Here is a 16,235-nt window from a genome sequence, read left to right as displayed (position 1 = left end):
TCACTCACTGGTATCTATGTCTGTGAGGCCTACACAGTCTGACCCTGACCCTGTATCTCTCCAGTTTCCCACACCTCTTTTCCCCCCCGTTGTCTGTGTCAGTGTGTATTGTCAGCCCCGAACCCCGCGATTCCCTGGTATGTTGGTGGAATTTGGACTATTTTTCCAGGTCACTGTTGTTTGTGCCTTGCGAGGTGTGTCCGTAAATTCCCACACAGGGAGGGAGATAAACACACTCACGCTGTCACACGCACATATAAACCTCGTCACATTGCAGCCCACACCTTGTACGGTGAAGAATTCACCGACCCTGAATTTCCGACTCGGGCCCAGCCCCTGCACTCTTTGTCCTTTGACCCTCATGCTGATTGTCTTTGAGTCCGGTCTGCAGAAAATTCCGTCGGACAATCACTGAGCTTGTCTTCGGGCATTGAGTAATATCACGGATAAATTATACTTGACAAATCTGAGCTGTGTCGCATGACACAGGGTTTGCACTCGCAGGAAATTAATTGATGTCAACCTGCATGGGAGGGTCTGTAATTGTGAGTGAGTGCCGCTCCACCAATGTAATTTCCAGTTGTATTCGTTTTGTCACAGATTTGATTTGACGATCCAATTTTGATGACAGAGAAGTGCAGTGATACTATACAGATTCTACTAAGTTTATTACATCTGGAGGTTATGTTTTCACCACTATCTGTTTGCTTGTTGGTCAGTTTTTATGTATGTTTGTTTGTAAGGGAGATCCAGAAGGGCCGATCCAGAAACTTTCCTTAACCTTGGGAGGGAATAATTCATGGATATTGGAACTGATTTCTATTTGGTGCAGCTTGATTGAATTTAAAAGGCCTGAGCGGAGGTATGCACTCTGCTCAGTGCCATTCTAGCTATCAGAAAATGATGCGGGTAGATGGGTTGGGAGAGGTGAGGGGTCAACATTTTTTGCCGTAGGTTTCGGCCAATAATTTTCTTTTTTCCCTCAGTACAGACACTGTAATTCATACCCGTACTTTCTCTTCTCTCTCGTTCTTTCTCTTTGTCTGTCTACCCCTCGAGTCCTGGCAGGTCAAATCAATTTCATTCTGAGCTCCCCAATAAATTCTGCACCTCGCACTCACATCCTCCCAGTCCAAACCTTTTCCCAGCAAAACTGCGCCACCTAATACCCAGTGGCTGTCTTATCAGACAGAGAGCTAGAGCAAAAAGATGAATGGTCACTGTCAGCAGCTATAGTCCAGGTTTAAATGTAGGAGAGCAGGTGCTCTTTCTGAGTTTACCTCTTTGCTGGCGAGCCAGAGAGCAACTTTGCTGTATGAGCAAGTTATAAATGTTTAGGAGGTGTCAACAGGAGAGAGATCGATGGTGGTCGTTCATAGTGCTGAAGGTTCTCTTTTTGATACGCCTAAACCTTTATGACCCCTAACCTCGCCAGACTCCCCTGCCCAAAAACGACCCGGGTCCTCCTGGCCCTGAGGTCTTAACTCATCCCACCACACACATACACACACAAAACGTGTATGTTTGCATGCACTCTCTGGTTACGAGCACTGAGTGACAGAGTAGACGGGCTCGCTAACATGCTGAGTGTCTGACCAGACAGGTGATGGGTGAGCCCGGGGGGTACGGAGGGGGTCCTATCCGAGCCTGCAGGTACGTACATGTGAATATGTGTGCGAAACAAATCGCATGGCTGACACCCAGACCACCCCAAGGTGAATGTTGCTGACATTTGTTGGTGGGGTCTCCAGACCTTGTATCTGAGCAGCGGGGGGGGGCTAATGATGATGAATTGTGGGGAACGCGGTTCTTTCTGGTCAGATTAAGATCTGCTGATAAACATGCCCACCAGGTCTCTCAGTAACACTATACATGTCTCCCCTTCATCCAACCGTTAGACTCGCTGTCCTTCTTCTCACTTTCTCACTGTTTCCTTCTCTCTCAGCTGGATTTAAGACCAAGAGTCTCCCACAGTCGAGGTGGTTGGCTCTGTTCTGTCCATCAACCTGTGCGACCTCCATCAACCTCTGTGACTTATTCATGTACGCCTACTTGCATGCATGTGTGAGCAAGTGGAAGGGAGTTCATCCTATTCTCGGGGATATTGTCTTTCGGTAACCAGAGCTCAGATGGACATGCATTACAGCCTGGATATAAGGCTGATAAATCTACATAACTGTCAGTGCGATACACACAGGGAGGGTGGGGGCGGAGAGAATATAGATTAGGTGTAAAAAAAGGGGGTGACACAGTTGAGAACAACTAATGTTAGAAAAATCCACTGGGGCCTTGTGTCCTGTGTGAGTGAATCATAGTCTAAAGATACAATGTGTGAGTCAGTTTGTACACATACAATTGGGTAACCTTTACTTTTCAAAAGCAACAATTTAAAGTTTCAGCTGAACCTCATTTTGGACTGACTTGTGTCTGTAATTTGGTCCTGGTCCGATTCTGTGGCCTTATTCTCTGGTTTATTGTTTATTACTTTCATTTACATTTTCATTACCTTTGTTTCCGTTGATTCAATAACCCCCACCAAATCAGTTTCTTTCATCTGAGCCATAAATGTAAAAAATTTGGAAAACTGAGCACAACTACTGCAGGTACAGCAGGTTGAATGAGCCTCAAATTTGGACTGTGAAACGTGATGGATTATAACACAGTTTGAATGGTAACACTACGAGGTCTGTTATCTCTAATTAGTTTTTTCTTTTGTTTAAATACTACACAATTTCCCCCTGGGATCAATCAAGTATTTCTGATTTACACTCCGCAAACGGAGGATTGAGTCCTCCATTCATTAAAATAAATAGTTTAAACCTGTATAGTTTCTTACCCTGTCTTTTTTTTGAAAATGCCACCATATTCCCAGATTTAAATAATGCATTCAACAAATACAGCATTATCATAACCAATAGAGCCATGGAAACAAGGTCTGATTCATGACAGTCGGTGCTGTCTCCCTCTCCTCTTCCTCACCCTCAGTGCTGCCTGAAGACGAGTGGTTTGCCTGTCATACTCTGCAGGAATGCTCTCAGCCTGGCATCCAGGACACGGATAGACTCTGCCACAAGACACTGGCACTAGAACAGTCTCAATGACTGGAATGACTTGATAATATTACCCTCAAGGACAATAAAGATTATCTTATCTGACGATACGGGCCCCTCGTGGCTATTAAAAGACCCGTCCCAGGATGTTGAGGGCTCGTTTTGTGGCAGATAAGGTTGTTGGACTGAAATATGAATCATGAATTGCCAAATATTAATCCATTAAAAACTTAGCAGTATCACAGACATTGGGGGGTACTGATTGAGTAGAGGTCAGAGAAGTCTGAATTTGTCTATTTCAATTGAATGGGCGAGAGATGATCAAACGGTCAGTACATATTGACAGCGTTGTTAGAACCTGTACCAGTGTTCAAAGATGGTAAACGGCGATGAAAGAATGCTTTATAAATTTGTGATCTTGCAGATATATTAACTGAGATTTCCACAGTACTTGGTGTAAGGATGAGATATGTGACTGGAAAGAACCCCCCGGAGCAGGGGGGAAGATCTAGGAACGTTATTTCACTGTCTTTAATATTGCGTTTTTCAACATTTTGGTGGATTTCTCATGAAAAAATTCCAGGATGTTGATGAAAAATCAGCCACATTAAGGGAACTGAGATCTATGAGTGGGTGAAACTTGGTGCAGCCGGATTGAATTGAAGGAGGCTGTTGGGCTCTGGCAGAGAAGGTATGCGCTCTTCTGGGTGCTGTTCCCGATTTGATTCTGTGATGCACTGTCCCTTTTGAATTCGTGTTATCAGGAGTCTCTGGGCTCTAATATAACAGAGACTGAACCGGACCAGGAGTCTGGGAAGCGGAGGGGGCTGAGGCAGAGAAGATTGCTGGAAAGTATTCCCTTTGATAAGCCGGCCAAGAAGCCTTTGATTAAATGTGGTCCCAGCAGGAGCCCACACTAGGTCCTCTGTGGCACGACCATGTCCAATCACCAGCTATCAACAGCCCAGGGCAATTACAGCCATCTAGTCATTAGCCCGGGACCCACCTGGAATTCCACATAGCGAGGGGTGGGAGGAGGCCAGCGAGGGTTGGGGGTTTAGGTTGGGCCTTTAATTAAACACTTCCCTCCCCTTTGACTGATATAACACACCCCACCCTGATCCACACTGAATCAGCCTTTGTTTTGATTTGTGTTATTACTGCCCCAGTGTCTCTCGGCTCACGCTGGTGAGGAGATGTGATAGCGTGTGCGTTTGTGTGATGAGAATAACACGGCAGGTTATGACAGCAGCCCAACAGAATTCGCTCACTCCGATTAGTTCTGCCCCGTCGGAACTATCTAGTCTCTTTCTCGCCTTCAACCTCTTCGTTTTGTCCATCTGAACAAAAAACAAAGATTCCAGTGTCATACTAATGCACCATATATTTCATATGAACATCTGTTTAGATAAGGCAATATACACAAAGTTATACAAGCAAGCTGGAGAGCAGAGAAGTCAAATCTGTCTGATGTGGTGGTTATGTGTGACTGAATGACCGTCCAGGCTTTCTTCTTCTACTTCTTGGCCTTCTTCTTCCCCTTCTTCGTCTTCTCATCGGCAGTTTGTACGTCTTACACACTGAAAACTAAAGTACGTTGTATAATCACAATAATGGGAGTGCTCTTCTCTTTCCTCGTGTCAGCCAATGTAGTGCAGTCCCATCCGCAGATGAGAAATGAAACAACACTTTACAATTTAAATAAATCACTTTTAAACAACTTTCTTTTTGTTTTTAGTTTTTTGTTGTTTTTTTTTGCTTTGTTTTTTACAGTTGCATTCAAAGTTCCAATAATGCATCCGTCCGTTTATTCATCTGGTGTCCATCTCCTCCTCGTCCTATGGTAGTCCTCTTGTCTGGAATTCTGTTTGACAACGCAGAGCCAAACTTACTCTCAAGCTGTCCACTTCTCAAAGTGCACTTGTCAAGCTACTTCCCAAAGTCCAACCAAGTATTTGTTTGGGTGGTTAAAAGTGTATTTACCCAGAAAATATTAAGAAAATTATATAAAGTATATGATGTTGTTGTATTAATACTGGATATGTTTGAAGGCTCAGTTAATGTAAAAATGTGTCTTTTAAAGCGTCGTTAAAGCAGCAAACCATTTTTAACTCAGAACCCCACCCTAGAAAAAAGGCCACCTGGACCGAATCTTTGATAAAAGCCCAATCCACCCGAACCCCAAAGTGTTTGCTGGTTTCACTGTTCATCGTCGGATCCCAGCGGGTCAGTCACAAGGCCATTCACAAACAGGGATTATGGGTATTAATTCATATTGATGGGTACTGATTTCTAGTGCTTTCACAGAGACAAGTAGAAAAGCCATGCAATGATGAACCGAGGTGGGTAGAGGGGAGGGCGGAGACGCGGAGCACTTTCGGACAAACTTTCCCAGAATGCCATGTTCCACAGGATGTCCTGCAAAGGGGAAAGGGATGGGGCTGCATTATGGGGGGCTTAGGGGGCGTGTCCTCAGGTCTGCTCCAACCATTCGGCTCGTTTGGGGGCCTTGCACGTGTGTATGTCCACGGCCTCCTCGCAGTCCTTACACTCCACAGCGCAGCACCATTTGAACTTGCACTCGCACTTGGTGATCTGCTGGACCCGTGTGGTGTCGTAGCCCCGGCCACAGCACATGACCTCGCAGCCGTCGGTGCCGCGTGACGTCTTGTTGCAGACTCGCCCAGCTGTGCCCAGGGAACCTGCACAGAACACAAAAGACTTTGGTTAGGATAGCTTGAAGTGGACGGAAACTTGGGATCTATACTGTCAGAAACTTTAGCCTACATAGTTGGACCTTTGGTCATTTTTGTTATTGCAAATGTCAATGGTTCCTAGTGAGGTTTCATACTACTGAATAGGGAACTCAGAGTTTTAGTGCATCGTTCTGTTGTGCAGTCTGACTATTACCTAATGCAATGGCATGTTGTCTGTGTCTTATGTGAATGTCATCCCCACAGAGATTAGTGCTGGTGTTTGGTATGAGAAGCTCCCCGTTTGAACGGCTACCTATCACAACAAGCTGCCCGTAGAACAACAGACCCACACACACAACTATGCCGTGTTGGTAGAGTGGCCTATAGTTACACTGCCTTTCCCAAGCCACTGCTCCCTTTGAAGCCACTGTGTGTGTGTGTGTGTGTGTGTGTGTGTGTGTGAGTGTGTGTGTGATGTGTGTGTGTGTGTCTGTGAGGGTTAAATGGACAGTGGAGCGTGACAGACAGACAGGCTCTCACACTCTGAGGCCCACACTGCCCTCCAGCTACGCTTAGTTCAGACAGACAGAGAGCGAGAGAGGCTGTGACAGACAGAAAGAAGCGATTTTTCTTTTTTTAAATGAGCTGCTTCTGTCCCTAGGCTGTGGATTCCTCTGGGAAGGTGAGAAAGAAGGGGGAGGATGGACGATGGGACGAAGGGATGAAGGGTGAGGGGGACAAAGGGAAGGTGGGACGAGTGGACAGAGCTAAATGATCGAGGTGTGGTGTCAGGTAACCAGACATTTGTCCGACAGTCTTTTTATCCATCAACCAGCCAATTGGGGACAGTCATTACTGATTAGGTGCATCTTGTAAAAGATGGATAAGACATTCTCTGACCATGGGGATGTGTAAGTGTGTGTACATATTTGTGTGGTTGTGTTGATGGAAACCGACAGAGGTCAGGTGGTCACAGAACGACCATGTCCCCAGGGTACAAGGATATTAGCTTCCACAGACATCACACGGGAGGCCTACTGTGTTATCTGTCAACCATTACACACACACACACACACACACACACACACACACACACACACACACACACACACACACACACACACACACACACACTAGTCATGCATGAACATACACATAACACAGTCGGGGCAATCCATCAACATCCATGAGAAACTGCCTGTCCGGTCTACCTTTTTCTTCTACTTCTTCCGTCACTTCTCTCTTACCTGCGGCTTTGTCTTGCAGGCAATAATCCGGTGAGTTCTCAAAGTAGACCAGGTCATTTTTGGTGGCCTTCCTGAAGGCTTTGTTTGCCACAGCGAAGCCCGTCCCGTCCTGATTCATCGTCACCTCGATGGCCCCATTGTATTTCCTCCTCAGGTAGTCGCCGGTCTTCCTGAAGTCTGACATGGCCATCCAACATGTCCGCAGCGTGCAGGAGCCACTCACTCCGTGGCATTTGCACTCCAGCTTCATGAATCGCTTCACTGCCTTCGCACATAGAGAGAAGTGGGGATTTTGTTTATGTTGTCGTAGAAGTCACATGGATTTATTTTTCACATCCTGTGTAGTATCCATACTTGCAGATAATTTTGGTGATGGTTTTATTTGCCCTGATTTTTAGATATCCACTTTTGACATTTCTACTTTTACTTACAATTGAGGTGGATGAATTTTTTGTTTAGGCGGTGCTCATAGTAAAATGTATGTAATGATTCTACATATTCTACATACGTCTACATCTACACTTTCTCCAATGAATTATTCCTTAGTGATTTATCCAGAATGATCGGGACACAATTTCTGGAAAGAGGTGTAACAGTTTGAAATAAAAATGTTCACCCCAAATAAAATTCCATTCGTCTTTATTCCATTCAGGTGGCAGCAGAAAGCTTACACCCCATTTAAACTTTGCTCGCACTGAGACTGGAGACTAGGAGGGTGTGAATATGTGAAAATGTGAATAAAGCCGGAAAAAAGAAATCCTCCAACTAGTTAAAATGTCCCCTAACTTTTCATCTTCCATTTGCATGTAAAGATTTTGTGGAATCTAGATAATAGGAATGTTTTTAGGTAGGTAGGGTTAGTAATTTGTTTCTGGACCTTATTTTAATCTTAGGGCAGGATGTATCTGTGGGATTTCTCCAAAGAGTAGCCTGCCCTTGCTTGTCCAGAATATCAACCATAGCTTAAATACCGGCTGAGCTTTAAATATTGCCAAAGATGCAGATAAAACATAACAAAACAACAAAACAGCAAAACATGTGCATATGCCACTAGATATAAGGTGAATTGATGCTGCTGAAACAGTACACTTACTATTCTGCCACAGCGATTGTTGTGCAGGTTCATGAGTGCCCGTGCATCTCGGACCGTCCTCTCTTTGGCATCTATGAAGGCTTTGGCAAACTTGATCCCATAGTTAATATTGTCGCTACAGCCGCCCCAGTCAAACTCTCCCCGCTCGTCACTAGCCCGTCCACGCTTGTGCGGGTCACAGTTACACGTCTTCAGTTCCCCCTGGCTGCAGGCGCGAGTGAGCGCATACACCACACCTGCCGAGGAGATGGCGTAGACGAATGCTGCCTCGCGGCTGCCTGAGAAAATAGGGAAAAAAGAAACAGAGGTTAAATATATCATGTCATTACGATCCTTGGAGACCTCAAGTCTTAGAGCTTTGCTGTTCACACGTTAACACGCATACACAGATACACACAGTGTAATGCCATGACCGGGCCTGGGGGTGAGCCAGTGAAGGTGCAGCTGACGGGGATGTATCAGGCCTGATGTGGAGTAGGCTCATAGGACAGCTCTGTTTAAATATTATCATGGAAATAATTCTAGCTGCGGTGCTCTCCTCTGCTCACATAAATTGTTTAAAGACAGACACAGTGATACCCCATTAATCAGCACCAGGGTGATGTCATGACAGCATTATCTACCATTGCACTGCTCATCTGTTCTTCCCTGGCCTCTGAAGTTCTTTAGATTATGACTCATCTATTGTGTGGCCAAGACACAGAGAGAATTAGACATAGTGTTTGGTCACAGTTGCTTTTTTTCAGGTAGTGAAGAACCCCAAAAAGCATTGTGGCAGCAAGAAGCATGAGGGTTGCGTCAACCAAACAGCCGTAAGTGGTTTTCACTTGGTGCCTCTGTAATCTAAGTCCAAAAAGTCTTAATTGTCAATGCAATACTCGTATGGCCCAAGTCCGGCAAGTGGTTTGTCAGTCAAGCACTTCAATCCAGATCAAGAAAGTTAAACAATGATCGGCCAGGGACTTTGGTGAAGATTTAATGGCCCCCAATGTTTCTGGTCTCCTCCTGGATCCATGACAGACCATCTGGAATCAAAGCTTTCGATCAATGACCATTACAAAGAGTAATGGTTTCATTTCAGTGAAATTTGCTGGGGAAATTCATGGTCCCCAGATGATGGATCCACATGTTTCAGGTGAACACGCAGCAATTCCAAGTCAAGCCAATTCAATGACATGTGAAACGCATTAATCGAATCTTGAATAAATAATGACTTACTTAATAATGACTTGTCATGAAATGAAAAATGTAAAAACCTCGGTCAAAACAGCATGTGCATTTGTTTTGGAATGAGTGAAAACAGGACAGGGCACACAGCAAAAAAAACACTGAGACACCGCAGCTCTCTTTTGATGTTTTTTACTCTAATGATATAACACGAAACAGGGATGGCATCACTTTACAAACTCCTCTCAGACCACTGGCTTTCTCAGCTCCAAATGCAGACTGAAAGAGCGATTTCTGGGCGTATGCACCAAAGCGCGACAAGGGGGGTTTCAAAGATCAAAATGCTCCAACTATTCACAAAAAAAAGACAAGACAAGTCAAGACAATCTAACAGTTTTAGAACTGATCAAATATAACCATTTAGTATTATATAGATTTATACAGGTACGAGAAATCCATACTTCCCCCCTTTGTGGGCAAATGAAACATCCCACCTGAGACAATCCCAAGTCACTCAATGTATAGGGGCTTAAATTTGCCTGGAATATCAAACCACACCATTACTCCCAGCAGTTTGCAGGACGTATTGCATTGAGGTGATTTATTTATTTATTATTTTATAATTCTCATTCTGATCTCATCCATCTTGTTTGTAAGAGACCTGGAGATGGCGAGGAACAGACTCGCTGGTCTTTACTGTTAGCCTTTAGCCTAGTCGTTAGCCTAGCTTGAGCCCAGCTCGCTTCCCCATTTCTGTTTCCTCTCCTTCCACCGAAACACTCCAGCTTTTCCAGCCAGAAGACAAATTTCTCTCAGATTTTCTCATTTGCTGTTGTAGGTTATAAAGAGGCAGCAATATTAAAATAAGACAGTCTCATAACCAGTTAAAAAGTCCTTGTTGGGGCTGTAATTGGAAGATAATTTTGAATTATATCTGTGTCCCAAGAGGATTAACAAGTTCCTCCTCTGCTGTTGAATCACCCTTTTTGGAGAACTTTACAATTTTAGCTCCACTGAGGATTCAGGCATACGTGGGTGAGCCTGACATCTGTTGCTGGTACTTTCGTCATAACGACAATTCACAATCATTTTGCCAATGGGACACAATATAGCTGGCTTTCTTGTACCATGCTAGCTGTCCATGCAACACTACAGTGCAGTACACGGGAAACAAACTGTACAACCAGGTTCAGCAGCTGCCTCACCCTCCTGTCTCAAGACTCATTTTTATTCCGATGTCAGACAGGACCTGTGTTTGTTTTAACACCTGCACCTCTGCTTTAATATTTGCTGCTAGTTGCATGGCTGCTTTCCCCAGACAGCCGGTGTGAGTATCAGCTGAGCTCGCAGTTACTTGTTAACAAAAGGTGTAGGTTACATTTGTTTCTAAGATCTATTGAACTGTCTCTATTTTTCAACATGTTCTGACAGATATTTGTTTTCGGTGAAAGTTTGTATAATGTAAGTATTTCAATGCTGTGGTATTGTTGTAACAAACATTGTTCTGTAAATTAACTTATAACGAGATAAGTGAAGCAGTATTTCTGTATTTAAAATGTGGAGTAGAAGAATAAAGTTTCATGACATCTAAAAACTCAAGTACCAGCACTTCAAAATAACATAGCCAAGCTTTCTGGATTGTGACGTGGGGCACTTGTGCGTTTGTATCTGAAAGTGCACGCGCTCACGCTTCAAACCTATCTGAACCAGAGGAGCTGATCCAACCTGGTTGTTCTCTAGTCGCTGGAATGTCCCGTTTCATCCGCGGGGTGAGGAGAAATGAGAATGGGGGCAGTGGGTGCTGAGGGGTGCATGTGGGGGAGGATGGAGGAGGGCACTGCTGGTCATCATTCAAACCGGCGCTGTTTGTCTGACAGTGAGAATATCTCTCTAAATATTTACATCTACATTACTGTTTATTCCTCTGCACCACCACACACACACACACACACACAGCCCCTATCTCCATATCTGCTACTTTTTTCCATGCATCATTTGCCCCCCCACATGCTTCGGATGGCTGGACGAGGGACAATAACAAGCCGAGGAGTGTCAGGGCTGTCAGATTCTTTCTCCGTTTGTACAGACAACGACTTATTTTGAGCAATCGGCATTCTGCTACATTGGACTTTAAATAAATCATTTCTGATCACCACTCGCTCAAATGCAATAAAAGCTGAAAAAGAATAATCCGAGACCACAATCCTCAAGATGTCTTTAAGCGTTACACGGCAAGCCACACAACTTATAATTTCATATCTTTCATTCTAAATCACCAGTTGATCTCTCGACACCAATGCAGCTTTGCTATGAAGCGTTGTTACTCAAGAGCCCTCAACCCTGTGTTATTTATTCAGGATTGGTTCAGGATTCAGATATGCAACCGTAACACCGCTCATAAGGAGGAATTATGCCTGCACTAGTTTAGAAGACGGGGAACATGTGTATGTTAACATGCATCTGTTAAAAAAGCCGAGAGGTCTGGCAGCAGTGGAAAAAACAAAATGATGACAAGCCCAGGTCTCGAAGCCTGTGTGTTTATTGACGAGGCATTAGGCATTACAACAGTCCATTAGTGACTATAAACACGGAGCACCAGCATATGTGCGTATGAGGAAGGACAATCGCAGAGTAAAGGGGAGAAGGACAGAGCGGAGAGCTGGGGTGAGAATGAGGAGTGAAGTAGCAACAGATGGGGATCAGTATCCATACACCCGAGTGCAGAAGCACACATGGACTTACTCCGGAGCAGGACACGTCCAAACACAGTGTGGTCGCGGTCCAGTGTGCTGCAGTTCCAGCGATGGTGTCTGAACTGGTGCTGGCATTCTCTGATCCACTCCTTGGTGCCCTCGCCGATGGCCTGCATGATGTCCGGGTGGCGCTGGCAAAGTTGCCGCTGCTTGTTCACCAAACCCGGGATGTTATCGCAGATCACACGGGCCCCGAGTGCCCCGATGTACCTGAGGATGCAAAGAACACAAGAGAATTGAAGGTGGTTTTCAAGTGAATCAACACTCACACGGGGTTCTCTCTGAATTGGACTGTAATACCGTGCAGTGATTGATATTGCAATGTAGGAGTATAGGTGCTCTCATTTGGTAGATAAATACACATGTGGATGCACACTTGAAGGGAAGGTGAGTGGCATGAAGGAGAGCTGCACTAACAGTCCTTTATGAGTCAGAGTTCACTACACTTAACAGTTTAAGGTTTGCGAGTAGGAGGGGAGTGGAAACCATTTACTCTGCTCTCCAAATAAATAAGCACTTAACCTCTCCCCACAAGACCTGTATGTGTATGTGTGTTGAGACGTTTCCCAACAGGAGAGTTGAAATCATGTTGTCACAAATCAGAGCAAGAAGTCTGCGGTCTCCAATAACCCTGTCAAACTCAGACCCCATTTACTCCCTCTACTCCTCTCTGTCCTCTGCCTCATCGCTCTCATCTTACTCACAGCCCCGCTGCGGCAAGCCTTCACCCAAGCCTTCTCTGTGTCCTGATAAAACTTTTACAGTATCCCATCAAGATAAAGGCTGCATAGAGTTTACCCAAAATAAACTCTGAACCTGATCGTGACATTTGTGTGCGAGCACGAGACTTCTTGCAGCTCAGTGGCTGCCTGGCTTCGGCGGGTCAGCGAGGGGAGGTCAGGGGAGCGTGTAGCTGTGTGGTCGTGTTTTATGAGGCCGGGCGAGAGGATTGAGACCGGAGGCTCTCTGCTCCCCAGAGTGGGATTAGAGAGGAGGAATAAGAACAGAGTGCCCATCAAAGGGAAGGCAGGGCAGCAATTCACACTTCATTTTCTCTCTGTGTGTCTTTCTGAGAGTCAGGAGGACTTGTGGATTTTATAGGATAGTAAATCATTATCCACAGGTCTAAAATAACTTGCTGTAAAGGCCTGCGACCAGTGCATCATAGGAAAAAGGACATGTAGGAGACAAATAATGGAAGGCGGTGGGTTGTCATTATTTCACACATTCATCGAAACTATTAAATGTGAATGCATTAAAAAAAAGATTTCTATTAATTCATGTAGGCTTTTTTTCACTTTTCACAAATGGCTGGTACCCCTCTCAATAACTGGTGGTGTCAAAGCTCCTGGTCCGTCCACATCATCACTTACTGTACATGCACAGAAATGTGATAAACAGTTCAAACACTGTAAATTCCCCCCAAAGCCAATAATGCCAGAACCCAAAGCCTTTACGCACACTCCACCCACTACACTGCCCATAACTGCTTTTAATCTAAACTATTAGGCATTCCTTTACCCCCCATACCCGCCCACACACAGAAACCTCTCCTATAAACACACGCACACACATGGACATTTTCACGTGTGTTTTTACGCAGGCAATGGGATATTTTTTTCACACCTCACCTATGCTCTAGATGGCTGGTTTGGGGGTATTTTGGTGAAGTCATTCGTGTGTGGGTGTGTGTGTGTGTGTGTGTGTGTGTGTGTGTGTGTGTGTGTGTGTGTGTGTGTGTGTGTGTGTGTGTGTGTGTGTGTGTGTGCGTGCGTGCGTGCGTGCGTGCGTGTGTGTGTGTGTGTGTGTGTGGTACCTGGTGAATTAATGACTGCTCCGCCTTGTCTAATGCAGGCTCCAGCTGAGCTGAACACGCGTTCAGCCAACAGCGCCGACATAAATTACATTTATCGCTGTATTATTATTGCTGAATGTGGCAGGCCAACAAACTGACACGCAGCAAAATGCGTTTGAGAAACACAATCCTAAAGAGGCGTATTCACAAACTTATAATTAGGGTTGTTTACATGTTTTATTCCAAGGAACTACTCAATTAAAATTAAATTAAATGATGACAGAAAAACAACCCGTAAGAGTTATTCAGTCATTACCCCATAAAAATTACAAGGCAAAGAGTATACAAATTGCTCAGTCATGACAAATCATAGCCTGTGAAACTCTTTTTAATAAATAATTAAATTTAAACGCGTTGTTTACCAGAGAAAACGAACATAAGCAGTAGAATCATAAAAAAGTTGAAGCAACTGAAGTTGATGAGAAAAGCAATGTCGGCTTCCCACTGTGTCCGCCACAATAAATTAACTTATACAAACCCTCAACCCTCATAATGGCCTTGTGCGTCTGCTGCTGGAAAATTAATTGGAGCGGGGTTTTGCTTTAGTGTTTGGAAAATAGTTATTTGAAAATAGTCGTCATAATTTAAATTCGTTGGCAGTTTGAATCCTTGAAGTTTCTTGAGCCAGGCAGCAGTCCCAGCTCCGTTTCAAATGATTAAGATCAGTGATGGATGGTCAAACTGTGTGGCATTTTTCTTGCTTTCCTTTTACAACTCGACTCATAATGTAAATCTAGTTATTATTATAATTATCGCACACTTTCTTCACGGGTGTTTTCTTAATCGTTTCTTCCAGAAGAAAATACAGGCTGCAGATTGAGCTTGTATAAATCTTGCTGGCTGGCAGGCCTGTATAGGTGTGAGGGATGCACACTCACCACCATGAAGAGTCCACCCGAGGTGTAACCAGCAGCAGCAGCAACACGCACGCACAGTAAATCCTGGAGCTGGCACTGGGGGTCTGGCACCGGGAAGAAGCCCGGGAGGAGAGTCTCCGAATCCGCGTCGCCCGGAGGCTCAGAATCCTGTTTAAACCCAGCATGGTTTGTCCTTCAAAAAAAAAAAAAAAAAATCAACAACCAAAAAAAAAGCTCCCAAGAATTGTGAAATCGGAAGAAAACGCCCCAACTTAGATAAGGTTTGATGTGAAGTCAGGTGAGTCGCCGGTTCGGTGTGTTGTAAAGGCCTCGTTATCCAGTGTGTGTCTCCATGTTGCGCAGCTGTCAGGAGAGCGAGGGACGCGTTTTCTGTGCCATGTGCGCACCAGACTGCCGACAGGAGGTTTACCTGACGGGGCGAGCAACAAGTGTCGGCTGCTTCCACTCCTCCAGCTCCACTCAGCTCCCCGAACACTTATCCTTGGTTGGTGCTCGGTTCAGAGGCAGAAAAAAGAGAACAGGTCTGACTGGAAGCTGGAGCCAGAGGTCGGTACAGATGCTGCGAGGCTGAACTGCGGTTCTGTCGTCTGTGTGACTGCGCGCTGGCTCGGATGCTGCTCGCACCAGACCTCTCCTTTATCAGTGGACAGAGTCAGAGCTGAGAGGGAGAGAGACAGGGTGGGAGAGAGGGGAGAGATGAGGGAGGGCTCGCTGTCAGCTCCTCTCGCCCATTGGGCAGATGCTGAGGTTACAGAGTTTGGAAGGAGATATTAAAAAGGGATGGGATAGAGAGACGTGCGTAAAATCAGGAGTTCATCTGAAACCACACAGACAGAGATTATTTCCATGAATGACTGCGCCTTAGTTTTTACTACCCAGTAAAATGTAGATAATTAAATCAGACCAAAAAGTATTTGATTAATCATATCTTAAGAACATTTCACTTCTTATTATGTCCTTGTAAGCATACACAAATATTGTGTGAATGTATCACAACAATATTTTGTCCAAATCTATAGTTTTTGTCAATTAAAATGGATTTTAAATCCCTTTCATATTCACTGGATATGATTGATTTGATATTTGATTGCATCATCTTCCTCACACTCGCACACACACCTTTTTAAATGCTTAATACAAACCTGGTGCAACCTGGAGGCTAGATCTGGCACCCAAATATCACAAATATGTTCTCTTTTCAATAACAATACAAATTAAGTAGGCTTAACGCTTTTACATAATTTAAGTTATAATCAATAACAAAGATTGATTTAAATATGTGTAATGTTTGCAACCATACACCACCCAAAGCTAAGCAAAAGGGGAAAGTCAAAGGGAAAGAGCAGGGAATGTGGGACTGGGAGAACAGAGCCAAATCGTCCTGTGGAACAGCACTATGGCTTAAATATGAACCACATGTGTAAGAGACAGAGTGCTGAGACAGCGCTGGAATAAAGCACACTCACACACACACACACACACACTAACACACACAC

General features: G+C 44.6%; 1 protein-coding gene across 1 annotated transcript; it reads right to left on the bottom strand.

Annotated features, from left to right (window-relative positions):
- Positions 1-4,408: 4,408 nt before the first annotated feature.
- On the bottom strand, positions 4,409-15,363 carry LOC133005653 (protein Wnt-2b-A). Its single transcript, XM_061075401.1, has 5 exons — positions 14,740-15,363; positions 11,996-12,216; positions 8,087-8,364; positions 6,994-7,258; positions 4,409-5,752 (listed from the first exon to the last, which is right to left on the bottom strand). The coding sequence occupies exons 1-5, from the start codon at positions 14,901-14,903 to the stop codon at positions 5,523-5,525; spliced, it is 1,158 nt and encodes a 385-aa protein (XP_060931384.1). The 5' UTR covers positions 14,904-15,363; the 3' UTR covers positions 4,409-5,522.
- Positions 15,364-16,235: the final 872 nt, after the last annotated feature.

The sequence above is a fragment of the Limanda limanda genome, chromosome 7 (genome assembly GCF_963576545.1).
Source record: "Limanda limanda chromosome 7, fLimLim1.1, whole genome shotgun sequence".
In the NCBI taxonomy this organism is placed as follows: Eukaryota; Metazoa; Chordata; class Actinopteri; order Pleuronectiformes; family Pleuronectidae; genus Limanda; species Limanda limanda.
The sequence above is the reverse complement of the archived record's forward strand: the minus strand, read 5'-3'. Positions and strand labels throughout refer to the sequence as shown.

What these genes read in the sequence shown, in the direction of transcription:
- LOC133005653 (XM_061075401.1), bottom strand. Translation starts at nt 14,903, where the DNA reads ATGCTGGGTTTAAACAGGATTCTGAGCCTCCGGGCGACGCGGATTCGG. An exon ending in TGGACGTGTCCTGCTCCGGA is followed by an intron (nt 8,365 to 11,995) that starts GTAAGTCCATGT and finishes CTATTTTCTCAG; the next exon opens with GCAGCCGCGAGGCAGCATTC. An exon ending in ACAATCGCTGTGGCAGAATA is followed by an intron (nt 7,259 to 8,086) that starts GTAAGTGTACTG and finishes CTATGTGCGAAG; the next exon opens with GCAGTGAAGCGATTCATGAA.